This window comes from Uloborus diversus, chromosome 3 (assembly GCF_026930045.1).
Source record: "Uloborus diversus isolate 005 chromosome 3, Udiv.v.3.1, whole genome shotgun sequence".
NCBI classification, from domain to species: domain Eukaryota; kingdom Metazoa; phylum Arthropoda; class Arachnida; order Araneae; family Uloboridae; genus Uloborus; species Uloborus diversus.
The window spans coordinates 172,883,903-172,899,199 of NC_072733.1; the positions used below are offsets into that span (position 1 = coordinate 172,883,903).

Sequence of the window (15,297 nt, forward strand, 5' to 3'; positions counted from 1 at the left end):
TTAATTGTTTACATAGGTTAAAAATAAAAGCTCTTTAGTTGAAAGTATAAATAAAACGTTAAACGTACCTTTTAACTTCCAGTTATTAGAAATACTTAAATGACATGAACTGAAATGTGTTACATTAGTTCATACTTATCTTCACCAACTCCCTACCTTTTAGCATGAAGCCGTGATACTCCCATATAATAGGTTCATGTCATGGTGTGAAGACTGCCATAGTTAAGGGAAGGGCTTCTCCAGAGTAAGTTCGCCCGTTACACGTCTGGACCGCCTCGGCCGCAATCAGTTACTCGTTTGGAAGGAGGGGCGCAATTTCCGGGTGTATCCCGTACACAAAACAGTTTGAAGGAATTAAACGAAAAAACCCGTGAAATGGGAGGGGTGGGGGGGAGTCAAGGGATATATACTGTTGGTAAAATTAAAGTAAATCGAAGAAATAATTTTTGAGAGTGAAGAGGAAAACACTGAAACGAGCTGTTTTTTTCTTTTTTTTTTTTTTTGAAGAAGCTTAAAATTATTACTTTTAGAAATTCCGGTCACTTGATTGTTTTAAATATAGTTAACTATCTGGCATTCAAGTAATAAACACAGAATTAGCACCATGTCATTTAATATTTACAATGATAACACCATTCTGTGCTAAAATGGATCAAGTCCATGAAAATCACTTTAGCTCCGAATGCTTCCGTTAGCTAGGTTTAAGTATCTCAAGGACTAGATACACTTCAGCCCTGAGAGCCTCATATATCAGTACAACAATAAATAACTTTCAAACGAGTAACGTTGCAAAAGCACCACCACATCAAGTCACAAGAAGCCACAATTTAATTTTGCACACTTATGCCACAACACACAGCATTCGAGATTTACATCAAGCTATCCCAACTAGTTCAGTTTCAAGTTTTGACTGTACCTTCGTATTGGCGGGGGGAGGGCCGGAGGGGGGGGGGGCGCGTGAGCTCCCGTCAGTGTTCAAAGGGGGCGCAGAGACTAAAAGGTTGAGAACCCTGGAGTACGTCTTTTCCTACAGTTCGTATCTTAGGCGCTTCAGACTCAAGGGAAAGGAACCTTGAATAATTTACAAGAAATGGTGATAACTGAGGATTTAGGAAATCAGAAAAGTGATCAGAAATTTAGGTTGTGTCGACTTAACACCTAACTTTAGAAGCAAGAAGTGATTGTTTTCGTTTAGGACTAATTAATGACCATGAAGCTGGCGGTCAAACATCCCCCCGATCCCCCTTTTTTAAAAACATATATTTTAGAAAATTAAAAATTCACTTAAATATGCAGGTATTGAAAATTGACGCCCCCCCACTTTTCTTTTCTATACCCAAAATAGAGGTCTGCGCTGGCTGGGAATGGGTTATGATCCATGTAAAAAAATTATCAATTCAAAGCCAACATCGCAGATTGTTTTAATGTTTAACATGTGTGAATTTTGATCCTGATTAAACGAGTTCGATTCAACACAGTTTGATGATAATTTGATGAATAAGGTAATCTGGAATCGAAAACACTTACTATTCATAACTAGTTGTGATGTTCTGTTTGTACAAAAGATGATATTATCCCAAGAGATTAAGTGTTGCTCGCTTCGAGGTATAATAATGAAACTTATGGAGCATAAGGCTTTTAATTTCTAACAATAAATCTGGAGCTCTATAGTCTTCATAACTTATTTTTCATACGTTAATAGTTTGAATTCCGTCTAATATGAAAAATTTAACTTGAAAGTAAGTGTCTGCTTTTCGAACTAAAGCAGATATGAGAAATCTAAACTGACGTTATATGGCTTAAAAAATTCTAAAGACATCTACCCTAAAAAAGCGGTGTGTTCCCGAATACTTTGTATTAAACTACAACACTGGTTTTATTTCAAAAAAAAAAAAATAATAATAATAATAATAATAATAATGGATTTGCTTCGATTTAAAAGTTTTGAAAGTTCTCCTTTCAAAATAAATATATCAATATGATAACATTAATTTTTGCCTCGTCTTGCCGGGTTACTGCAGTCATCAGCAGTGCCCAATTAAGATATCAGGGGGCCATGATATTACAATTTTTAACATCTGCTATAACAGTTTAATCAGTTTTTTATTAACAGTTCCCTGTGAGTGTCTTTAGCATCTGTAAGCATTTTCTGTAAATATCTTAAAATGGCTATTTGTTTTCTCAATATTTTTAGTTTTTTTAAACACTTATCAGCTTTATCTAATTACTTACTAGTAGGAATACCGTGAACAATTTTAGACGATGATGACTCGCATTAAACACTCGTTACCACCACCGTCAGCAATTGTTTTTTTTTACAGTCGCTTTGATTTTTTGGGGTCATGAAAACGAAAATATTCAAAGTTACCACGTAAATATAGTTCCGTTTCGGCATAATTCTTCACATCTTGGAAAGCTGTTAAATCATGAAGCATTTAAGAAACCAGATACTCAATAAGAAGAAAAGCCAAAGGAAAAATGAGATTCAACTAAATTTTCCGTGAAGCAGATGACAACTTTTAATAGTTGAATACCACTGCACTAAAATACTGTATCTTCAACGCTCGAATACTAAGCCTTAGGCATTCTATAATTGTTATTAGCGTAAAGGGTTCAATTCATAAGCGTAAAAGCTATATGGAAGTAAATGAAAATTTAATACGAGACTGTTACTTTTCTTTCATTTTTTGTACTTTTCTTTGCTAAAATTTGTCTTTCAACAGCATTAATGTAAAAAGTGCTGTTAGTAAAAGAAAGATTCTCATTACTTTGTCATCAATGAGGAATAAACCACTTTCGATGAGGAAATGGAAATTGCGTTCCGAGCCAGGTTAAAAAAAAATAAAAAAAGTGGACAACTTTTTCCGTTTTAATAATTAGGGATAATTCAGCACTTCTGCTAACAGCGGAACATTTAGGTCCGTAGGCAAGAACTACTTTAGAGGTCAGGCCGACTTATCCGACATTTTGGTTCCTAGAAAGCTTTGGAAGCCTCGTTTCACTAGTTTGAAAATCAATATTGTCGTCGCAGGTTGCTTACGTCTTAAAAACTATTGATGAGAAGTAGAGTAATATTCCACTTTGAGCAAATCTAGCAAGATACTGATTTCTTAAATTTAATTACAGCTTATTGGGAAATGTTTCCCGAAAAGAAATATTGCATTTTCATGCAGCACTTGTTTTAAACCTAAATAAATCATATCGCCCCCTTTTGTAGACTAAAATATTAAAACATGAATCAAGCAACGTATCTGAAACTTTAAACGCCAGTTTTTTTCAATGCTGCTTTCATACACACACTAGGGGCACTGAAAGAACCAAAATGTCGGATGAGTTAGCTCTACTAATCTAGATTCAAAGCACCTTTTAACTTACCTATACTTACCGGTCATACATGCGTTTTCATTGCACTGTCAATCATGATTTCTGACTACTGTGACATTTTCCTTGGTAAAATTACAAGGTTGGTAGTGAAAGGGTTAAGATTGAATGTTTATACGAATATGCAATGAGAGAAGATGGTTTGGCCCAGACAAAATCATATAGGCAACATTTTAACTCATATAATACATACCTAGACGTGAAGAAATTTCCTTAAAATTTGTAACTTGTCTTTGTTATTGAAATAATGTACTCATTTTTATGATGCACTTAAAGCAGTATCACAAATTTAGGATTTTGTTTTTAAATTAGAAAATAAACAAATTAAATCGTAAGAATTAGTTTATATATAAGAAGTATAAACAAACTTCGGCACTCCCTTTTCTTTTACGTGGCATTCTTAGAGAAACAATTTAGTGTGTCACGCTTCACGGATGAATGCTCTTGATGGGAAATTATTTTCTCCACAAAGGTGGTGGTTTATTCTCAGCTTTCAACGAAACAAGACTTAAGCGACAAGAATACTTAACAGATAGCTGAAAATTAAGCACAATTTTGATAATTTGAAGTGATGCCATCGAAATTTGTTCGATTTGTTAACAATTACCAATTGAAGTCTCCAGTGACTCAAAAGTTGTAACTAAACTCGGGGCTTAGTTAACTATAACATATGTCGCGTTGAACAAAGCATTATTTAAATTTTTTTAAGAAAATGCTTATACCAATTTACATACCCAAATATCTGAAGTTCAATTTATTACTTTGTAGCATTGTGTCATCGCCAAAAGAAAAAAAGGGAAATAAAAAAGAGAAAAGAAAAGAAAAAAGCCACAATCTATACCCACTCTTGTGATAGTCAGATACAGAGTCCCCGATTGTAACAAGCACAGAAAAAAAAGCTCCTCCCTTCTCATTTCATTTTTTTTTTTTTTTTTTTTTTTTTTTTTTTTTACAATTTCACTTAGTGAGGTGGGGAAATAAACGAATATGTTTTTGAATTTAGTACTTAAATTATTTTTTGTTACGCTTTACCATATGTCATTTAATTTTAGCAACGCAAACTGCGGCCTACGGTTTGCATGTGCCCCGCCGCGCTTTGAGAATTGGTCAGGGTAATAGCCAGATAACGGCGGTCTAAAATTTTAACTAGCCGTGATAAATTTCATTTTTGTTCAAGTAAAACCTTAAGAAAACAGTTTTTGCAAACAACTCCGAAATCGCTTGACCCTGAAAAGTTCGTTAAATGAATTCAGCAAGTTCCAGAAGACTTTATTTATGATGTATGTATTTTTTTTCCCTAAAAAAATGTTACAGCCCATTTGAAACGGTTGTCATAAACGTTTAGCCCAAAGAAAAAGTCGATTACCACTTCACTAAAGTAGCGATTCCCTACCCGGGGTTTCGCAGTATTAAAGAAAAAAATCTCAACTTATTAGTCACTTTAAATTGAGGCTAACAATGATGTCTTACTTTTAATCCCATATGACATTTACATCAACTGTTAAGATATTTTAATATTTATTTGAACCCATTTAAACAGTTTTCTATGAAGTGAGCAGTTTCCTATCTTGCAGGGAAAGTTAAAACTGATATTTACCAGAATTTTTTCGTAATACTGCCTTCAAACTGCTCAACAAAAGGAGGTTACTTTACGTATTTATTATGTAATAACACTGAAGCTAAGGTTTCCAGGAATTCAAATCAATGGGTTTTAAGAGCGAAAAAGGTTGGGAAAAAGCTGGTTTAAATTTCTTCATACAAGCAAATAGAATAACAGTTGTAAATTTAAGGTGTAGAAACCATCAAACCTAATTTTTTGAGGATACATTGTAACGACTTTAAAAAGAAGTTAAGCGAGAGAAAAAGTGCAGTATACTAACAGTAGGCCACAAACACAAAACAAAGAAAATATACATACCCACGAATTCAATTATACATTTATACTGTCTTAGCTTAGAACATAAAAAAATACTTTGGTGTCAAAATTTAAAAAAAAAAAATCAAACGAATATATTTTGCCAACAGTAAAAAATAATTAAACACTACAATTTCGACAATAACATAGTTTTAAGAAAAAAGTAATTAAAGCAAATACCTTTATATTAGCACCTTGATTATTCAATGATAGGTGCCCCAATATATTTTGATGAGGCGAATTTGGGGCCATGACAGTACTGTGAGTCATTGCAGATGAAACATTCGGATTAACTCCTCGTGTTATGTTTAGAGAGTTCGTGTTTGCAAGAGCCATATGATTACCATTGATGAGTGATGCAGTAGGTTGATTAACTGTAGGCTGGACTACAGTTAACGGCGCTTGATGCTGTATGGTATTAGCAACTGAAGTTGAAAGTGAAACTACATTTTGAGATGCTTTACTCTGCATTAGCAACATATTATTGTTCATACCCATAGTTCCAGATGTATTGTTTAAACTATTTATCATACTATTAGAGATGTTCGTAATTGCTATGCTACCATCAGTAGCGTTAATGTGTTGAACTGTTGATGAAACAGGAGTACCAGTTTTATTTACAGTGGCATTAGGAGGGGTCATATTATTTGCATGAGGACTTTTCACCCCTGTGATATTTGCCAAAGATACATTTGGACTCGGAATCCGCTGAGACGTTGGTACAGTACTGTGTGAAGCAGGTGGCTTCGTTTGCAACAGTTGGGACAACTGTTGATGCCTTTGAGTAGAAGCATTATTTTCACCTGAAATGCTTTCACCAGTTCCATTGAGTAAATTTTGTTGAGTATTATTTGTTTGATTATTTGGTTGTTGCTGCGGCAGGTCGGAGGCTTCGAGGCCTGGAGTACCCACCATCAACTCTTCAGGCAATTCATTTTCCAGATCCCAGAGTTTACCAAAGGTAAAATCTAAATAAGAAAAGAAATGAAATTTAGCGATTGCGATTGAGGAAATTAATTATACATTCAAAACAACTACACACCAAAATAATATAAAAAGTATCACTTTCTTAAAGCGGGTTTTGACCACTGTATTAGTTTATGACAAGAGATTTATTAGCTGAAACTGTCCAGCTCTCCACCCAGCAGCGATAAAAAAACATAAAATTTTTATGACTAAAGAACTGAAACTAGCAACAACTGCCAGTTTTCCAGCAGAAACACATTGAAAACGATTTTTTTTACCCGACTGCGCGTGCGCGACGCAAAGGGGCTCGGACTGAAGCTAAGATATTCGATCGTTAATCTCCAAACAAATTCAAAGCAAATAAACAAAACATGCTGTGAGAAAAAGAAACAAACATTTAAATCAATTCCTTCAATGTGAAAATTTAAATGAATAAAATAATAACACCTATTTATAAGGTTTTTTTTTAACGATTACTACAGCAACATGTCATACAGTAATGCATTTGAAGCGGAGCATTTTGAGAAAATTTAGAAACTTCTGTTAATGAAGAATATCTGACATAAAATTTTGCATTAACAGAGAAATAAAAAAAAAAGCCAATCGCAGATGCAAATTAAGCACCCATATTTAGTTGTTGTAAAAAACAACAGCTGAGACTTAACATTTCACTAAATCATGTCAGACTGTAGAAGGCTCGGTTTTTGATGCAAATTTCCTTCGGGATCGGGCGGGCTCGGATTTTGGTCCGAGAAAATATCACCCGGGGTCGGTTACAAGTTTTCGGGCTCGGCGTGCTCTCAAAAATGAGCCCGTACTCATCTCTAGTGTTTATGAGTCTGTATATGTATGTTTGTACCTATGTGGCGTAGTAGAAGCTAAACGCCTTAGCCAATTTTGATGATTAATAAGTCAATCGATAAACAGTCGGGGTCCATTCCTTTTTGACCAATCAAGGAACCTCGTAAAATTTGATCTTTCTATTCCGCTTTTGAATTTATGCTTTGTCTTATATGTGTATTGATTATAAAACTATTTTAATCGTGTTGTTATTCAGTAATACTTAACATTCTAAACTACTAGACTTTTTGTGTGTGTGTGTATGTGTGTGTTTTGTTTTTCGTTTTTTACGCAGTCCGTTTTTTTTTTTTTTTTAGCAATTATTCTTCATTTTTTCATTTAACAACAGTTCCACTTGCAGATGGGCACGGTTTATCAGTAACATCCTTTAGGGCGGAAAAAAAAAATCAGGGCAAGAAAAATCTTTAAAATTTTACATGCCCTGCCGTTTATGTTTATCTAAAAATTACATGCCTGAATATAAATTTTACATGCTAGGTTTTTTTCACTGTATATTAACAAAAATATTTGAATTTGTCGTATAGCATTAATCAGACAAAAATTTTAACAGTTTTATATCTGAAACAAGAATTATTTCATTCAGTATAAAACAGAAATAGAAGTTTAAAGAAATAGTACATAATAAGTCGTCATTAAAAATTCCAGTACTCAATTTAAAAAGTTATAATAATTACATGCCCAGCCGGGAATTTAAGGGTAAAAGATTCACGCCCAATCAGAGTTTTTACATGCCCCGGGCATATCGGGCAACATAATTTTCGAGCCCTGAAAAAAAAATAATAAGTAACTCCCCTCCACACACGTGCACATTGATATTATTTATATGTCGACTGCTGGGAGGCTCGTTTTCGTGGGTGAAAACAGCAATTTGTAGCACAAAATATATTAACGGCTAAATAATTTCCTTCTCGGACATTGGGCACCAGAAAAAAAATCGGTTCTTTAAATTTTAAAACAGCGCGTGAACGAATTAAAATGAGTGTTCAGAATAGACATGGAAACAGCAATACACGCTTCAATCTTAAGAAAAGACTTATGTAAAGGATTTATTACTACTTGTGAAAAACTTAATTTATTTTTTGGAGAAGTAATTTTCTGCAGTGGCCCCTTTTGTGACCCTCCCCTTTCCCCAAACAAAGTAATCTAAAGATTTAAATTCTGCTGCACATTTAATGCTAAATAATTAAGCAGAACTGCAAGTAATGTTATACTTTTTAGTTTTCCTGCAAAAAGGTTAATTACTATCTCAGTGCATTCATAGATTTTGCACTTACTTAACCGTTTATCACAATCCTTTATCCCAAATAACGAGGTCATAGTTGCATCATGAGAAAAATGAGCAATAACTGGAGAACAGAAATGCGATTTTAAAAATAAAAATTTATTACCGGATATACCGGCTATTACATTACCGGACCGTCTCACTGGCAACAATGGTGGCACATCCATAAAAATATGACATATACGTGCAGGTTTTGACGGGGGATATTGCATAAAAACAATCAACATGTATTTAGGCATATTTTTTTTTAGATATAGCACAAAAAATTACATAGTAATGATTTTTTTTTTTTAACTTAAAGCATGCATTTTTAAGACGTCATTTCTTCTGCTCATCTAATTGTCTACAACTTAAATGATAAACGATTAATACTCGCAGTCTGAGTGCGGAAAAAAAAATATGTTGCAATGCACACACCTGCTTCGGAGTTTACAGTACCCTTTTTCTCAAAGCAAAATGTTTTGAGTTTCAAGGGGAAGGCAATAATATAGTAGGGTTGGCTCATGTGTCTTAGATCTTATTGTAACGCCGCATCTCCGCTAAAGGGGGGGGGGGGAGCGACTGTCTCTGACGTCACTCTGGAAGCACCGACTCTCCTGCTTCCACTGCTTAACATTGGTCACTTCACCGATTCTTTATTTTCCGCGCGCCCTGTGTCGCAGGGGAAACCATGCCCGTGCTCTGGGTATGAAAATTTCTAAGGAGCAGAAAAACTTTTTTTTTTTTAACTGTCCCACTGCTTTTAAACTCGATTCTTTCAAACAGGTTAATAACTATTTTTGCGTCTATAGTTGATTCACAACTTTTGAAAATGTAAATATTTCACGATTTAATTGCGAGCAAAAGCGCATGAAAAATCTCCCGTTTTAAATGAACTGTTCTCAAAAAGGTTTTATCAGCTTATAAGTCTATTTAATAGATGGATTATTAAAGAAACGTTATGTGGTTTCAGTTTCGGAGGAACAATGTTTTTCGTCTATAATTGTGTTATATATTTCGCAAATTAAAATATTAGAGTTTAATCACGAGCATTTGTACTTTAATAATGCCTATTTCAATCGAATTGCTCGAAGAAAGAAAATTTGTTTCGTATGATATAGTATAATATCTCACTAGATTTGACCTACCCTCATCTCGAGTGTCCAAAAATTGTTACCTTAGATGAAGATTAAAAGTTGTAAATGAAACGCGAAAGTAAGAATTTCTACCTCTTTCACGTGAACTAATTAAGGGTTGCCGGGGTTGAAAGGTGCCTAAAAATGAGTAATTTACCATCATCGAGCTTTCGAATATTACCAAATGAAGGAGTAAAAGATGGAAATAAATGCTTCAGTGAGGTTGCCTACCTTTTCCGGTCCCTAAGCAAGGGTTGCCTGAGGCAAGTGCCCAAAAATGAGCAATTTACCCTAATTGAGTTTTCAAAAATTGTCATAAATGAAGAGTAAAAGCTGTAAATAAATCGCAAAAGTAGTTGCCTACCTTTTTCCGGTCCCTAATCAGGGTTGCCAGGAGCTAAAAGGTGTCCAAAAATGAGTAATATACCGTCATCGAGTTCCCACATAAGTTAAATAAAATAATGTTGGTAAAAATATTACAAAACAAATGGTATACGCAGGGTTGCCAGATGTAGTATTTTTGATACTACGGTAGTATTTTTTCGCCCAAATTAGGGGGCGTAGTGTTTTTTGTAGTATTTCGCTAAAAAATGGTTTATATGTGATTTCTTTTTATTTCGAAAAAAAGAGAGACAAAACAAATTACAAAGTTCAAATTTTTAAAAACAAAGCAGAAATGTTGCCAATTTGAAGAAAAAAAGCGGTAAAACAGGTAAAAATGAAGTGGAACAAGAAAAATGAAACAAATAAATATATATAACTATCAGTGTTAAGATTCATATACATATATGTGTTTGGTAATATTCTAGTTTCATAAAATGTAATGTAGACGGCGCCAAATGTAGTATTTTGTAGTATTTTTTCAGAGGAGGTGTAGTATTTCTGTTTCAAATATCTGGCAACCCTGGGTATACGGTTGCCCAAGCAAAAGTGGTCCAATCATAGAGTTGCCGCTATTCGAAGTTTCAATATTGAAACTTCGAATAGTGGCAATCCAAGGAAACTTTTGAACTTTTTCCTAGGAAATGTCTGTATAAATAAAACACAGCATTTTCGTGTTTCCTTTTTAATGCAACATTACTCCAGTACACTATACAGTAAAATAGTGTGTTGATTTATTGTTTAGAAGTAGCATTTCATAAAAATAACTGAACTTTTTAGGTAACTGAAAGCAACTATTTGGCCATATATCCGAATACGGTAGACAAAGTAACTCCCGATATCTGTAAAACCAATATGCGGCGCATCCCTTTTTTTGACAAAGAATCCAAAGAGATTCAAAAGAAAATGCAGTTTTAATTCATGATAGAATTAGCAAACGGATTATGTCGTTAATTAGCCATGGTGTTTTACTTACAGTCCTAATCTTGGTGTCAAGAATTCAAGTCGATGGAAACCAGTGACTTGAGAATCAAATGATTAAAAAAAATAATAATTATACCGATTTCAATCAATTTATAACTTAAATCCTGGAAATCCTCTTGAATACTAGAAAACTTACTTTTGATTTTGTCCCTAGAGTTCATCGCACTTAACTGTTCTATTTTATTTTTTCTTGTCGGTAATTGCTAGGGCAATGACTAGTTAGAAGCACATTTTTTAGTCGCCAATCCTTTTTTTCTTGTCACCCTATTTTTATTTTAAGCTATAAAAAGCAGCTAAATAAAAAAAAATAAGTTTTTCAATTGCTACTGAAGTAACAAAACCAGCAGTTCAACCAAGGTAAATATAAAAAACTACTGGCACTAACATTAATTGTATAACTAGGTGCTAATCACAAAAGGCTTATTTTGTATTATTTTGAAGAGAATCTTTTTCTGAGAACTTAAAATTGCTATTTTCTTTCGCATACCTTCGCTCCTCCATAGCTTCCTAACAAAGAGCAGAAAAATCTCCTTAAATAACAAGAATTCCAATGGGGGAAAAAGAGACCACTTTCAAATGTTTTGCATTTGTTCGTTTGGTTCGGACAACATAAGCGCACCACAACCTCTTAGCACTTGTTGAGTTAATGATGAAGTCCTTCAATTGAACTGCTTTATTTTTAAGCAAAAAATCTGGTTTTCTGAGCTCCAAGAAAGTAATGACGAGTTGTTTAGTCTGGAGTTAAGCACAACGCCAGATTCAAATGAGGCGCCTATAGGCTGAGCTAATACTCTCCATTCCCTAAGTATAGAAAGGAAATAATTGAAGTAAAAAAGGAGGGGGGGGGGGTAAGAAAGTCACGAAATTCAAACGTTTACTGGGAAAGTCTGGAATTTCCTTTGCACAAATTGCGTGAATATTTCTTCTTAACGCTTGAAGAGATTTTATTTCGGACGTAATGATAGGGTACCGTCGATTCTAGTTTTGAACAGAGAGCCATTAAAATCGTAACAATCCTTTTTTTTTAGATAAAAAATACTTCGGCAATTTTAGACCAGCTGCTGTTTTCGTCTCGGAAAGTTTGGCCCTACTTACATTTAAAGGAGTGCCCACCCTCATGGCAGTGGCGGCAAATAAAATAGAGCTCTGGACGATAGAAACTTTGCTGAGCCACTGCCGCTCTAAATGAAATTATTTGCGAAAAATTTAGTTAATAGCTTGATGCAGAGGTGGCGAGTGTGGGGCAATTTTTTTTAGGAAGGTTAAAGACAATTTTAGGCTATCTTGAGTGACTGGCGGGGGGGGGGGGGAGCTTTTGATGTCCTCTCGCGTAAATGTTTTGGAATTGTAGTTTTAAAAACGCCATTTTAGTAGAGTTTTTCAGCGTTTGAGGCATGGAGAGGAGTTTCCAGGGTTGTCCCCGTAATCTGTTTTTTTAAAAAAAGTCTAATTAATAATAACGAGCTGATGTGTGCATCACATGACTTCCTTTTACACCAATTTAATGCTATTTCCCTATTATTGCAATTTTAATGGGATTCTCTCTCTAACTCTTTAAATATCACTAGCAATGGCCACATTGAAAGCAGATTTAAAATAAAAAAAAATCGCCAAATTTTTCGCCAAGTTGGCGACAAAACTTGGCAACCAAAAGACTGGCGATATATCGCCAAGTGACCGCCAAATTATAACACCACTTGAGTTTGCATCGAAATTAACAATGATTTCCCCCCAAAAAGGTGCAAAAGACCCCTTTAGAAACACCCGAATGCAACCAAAATAGGAGGTGCACAACTAGACCCCACTACGAGTCTATGTACCAAATTTCAACTTTCTAGGACATACCATTTTTGAGTTATGCGAGATACATACGCACATACGCACATACATACAGACGTCACGAGAAAAGTCGTTGTAATTACCTCGGTGATGGTCAAAATGGATATTTCGCGTGTCTATACATTCTTAGGCACTTTTCCGCATGTGGTCGAATCGAAAAAAAAACTCAACATTCATTTGGGGGTGAGCAAAATGGAAATTAAGGGCGATTTTTGAGTGAAATTTTTTTCGCGAATACAATACTTCCTTTTTTGTAAAAGGAAGTAATAAAAACGAAGAAGTTTGGACTGCCTTTGGTAATGTACGGGTAAGGAAGGCTATTCCCGGCAAAAAATCTTTAACTGATGTAATAAAGACGCAAATTAAAGCCATCTTTAGTTAACTTAGAGCAAGCGGTTTGGGGTTCCCTCCGAGAAATTTTGCTAAGTTTAAAACATTTTTTGAACGTCCTTTAAAACGTTATTTCAGGAGGAGAAACAATAGGGTTCGAAGTTCTCCCAGTCTTTTTTTTCTTTGAACTGATGAAATCCTAAGAACTCAGTTTTGAACTTCCTTTGGGGACTTCAGAAAAAGATCTTTATTTTTTTTTCTACATTGAAGTCTTAACGCAGTTTTACGCTATCGAGATGGGTTCTCTTCCTGAAGAGAAGTTTTCGATTTTTCAATTTTATTTTTATATGATGTATAAACATCATAGGTGAAAAAATTTTTGCGATACCATAAGTAGTTTTTTTTAAATTAATTTTTAAAGCTCAAGCTCTTGTGACGTCAAATGGCATAGGAAGTGACGTCAGCCCCTCTTCCGATAGGGGAGAAGCGAAGGTCACGCATTCGACTTCGAAGACGAAACTTAAAAGACTTTCTCCTCGCGTTTCTGGAACATTAAACCTCTCATCCCCTCGGAAATATTTGAATATCATCATTGATGTTAGATGAGGAAGATCATTTAGAGTGTGCTTTAACGAATCCGGTCTCCATAGTGTGTTCAAAAGGATTATTGAATTTCTGGAAAATATAAATATCAGCGCGCTCATAGCGAAAACAAGGGATCTTCGGCGGAAGGCTGCCCATTCGCGCCCTGTGACATAGGCTCTTGACGTTTCAGAAGAGTGCACTTTTGCGCGTCATTAAAAATCAACTACGGTGTTTTAAAATTCGGCGATGGTGAATTTTTTAGTTTTGAGGGTCAATTAACAATATCCAATAGCCAAAATATAAACATTTATTGGTTGCAACTTCCCTATTTTTTTCCACAAACTGGAGTCTTTATAAGGCAAATTTAGGTCATCATTGAGTTCAAAGAAAGGATCGAGGGAGTGCGCTCGGGGATTTTCTACCGAAAAATTTTCAAAATTGTAGTTTTAAAACTGAAATTTTAAATAGTATTTAGTGACGTTAATGTTCGGGTAACCTCACCCAGAATGACTTGAAATTGAAATCTTAACGTTGAGGCAATCTTTAATGATGAAAAAAGGAAAAAAGTGCGGGCCAGTCGCCCCCCCCCCCCCCCCGAATCGCCGCCACTGACTTGATGTGAGTAAAATGAGCTAAATATAAAAAACTAGTCGACCCGTGCGGAACTCCGCACTGTGCTCCGAATCGCTTCATAAAGCATTTCGCTCTTTAAAATTTTCGAAGAAAGAACATTATGAAGAAGAACCGAAAAAAGTAAACGGAAAAAGGTAAGCGCGCAAGAGAAGGCATGTAATTTGAAGACATCAGTAACAAAACCTCTTTAAATACAACGTTGTGATAATTTGATCACCGCTCACCTTTTGGTTGTACGTATTTTCAATGCAAACATAAATATCATTAAAAGTGTGGCTGAGTGACTCGTGAAAACCAGTAATCGCGCATGTGAAAAAACAGGTTGTGGCAAATACAGTCCTGCCCATGTGAGCATCTGACGGAAAAAAACATTAAAGAGATATTTATTGGCACGGATTCGAACTGGCGCCATTCTGATTAACAGCACGACGCTCCAACAAACCTAGTAATTGCGCCTTCCTTTTCGAATGCTATTCATTGAAGGAATGCGTAATAAAAAAACAGCAAAAAAGCTTTTTGCCGACAAAAAAAATTAGATCATGCGTCTATGTTTTGTCGTTAGCCAGCATGATACGATTCAAGGTTATTCGTAAAACAGGGAATTTTGTTAAAGAATGAGGAAGATCTTACGTAGCGATTGAAACAAACATTATAGAAAAGTAATAAATTAGATTGAAAATAAGTGTTTATTTTTTAATATTGAACAATTTCCCATAGCAAGCTGCTTTAACTGTTACGGCTTAAATGCCCGTTCATGTTTTACTCTCAATCGAACACTTAAAATTCAAAACCAAAACCAGTTGAACTGAGTCCGTTTTTTAAGTTTTGAAAGCGTAAAAGGAAATTTCAAGCTAGGTAAAATAAAAAACCTAACAGACACAGAAGCAATCTTAGGAAGTTCATTCTGTGGTTAATAAGTAAGATTCAATACTTTGACGTTGAGGAAAAAAGATGCACAAATATGCGGCAGTGTATAATCGCACCTCATTAATTTTACTCTTTTTTTTAACAAATAATTGGCAGAA

The 15,297-nt window shown here is 34.8% G+C and overlaps 1 protein-coding gene across 1 annotated transcript in view; it reads right to left on the reverse strand.

Moving 5' to 3' along the window:
* The window catches only part of LOC129219291 (CREB-binding protein-like), a 123,843-nt gene that overhangs the window by 64,838 nt on the left and 43,708 nt on the right, over nucleotides 1–15,297 (reverse strand). The window contains exon 2 of the mRNA XM_054853630.1: nucleotides 5,477–6,264. Coding sequence (XP_054709605.1) covers nucleotides 5,477–6,264 — 788 coding nt within the window. The remainder of the gene's footprint in view (nucleotides 1–5,476; nucleotides 6,265–15,297) is intronic.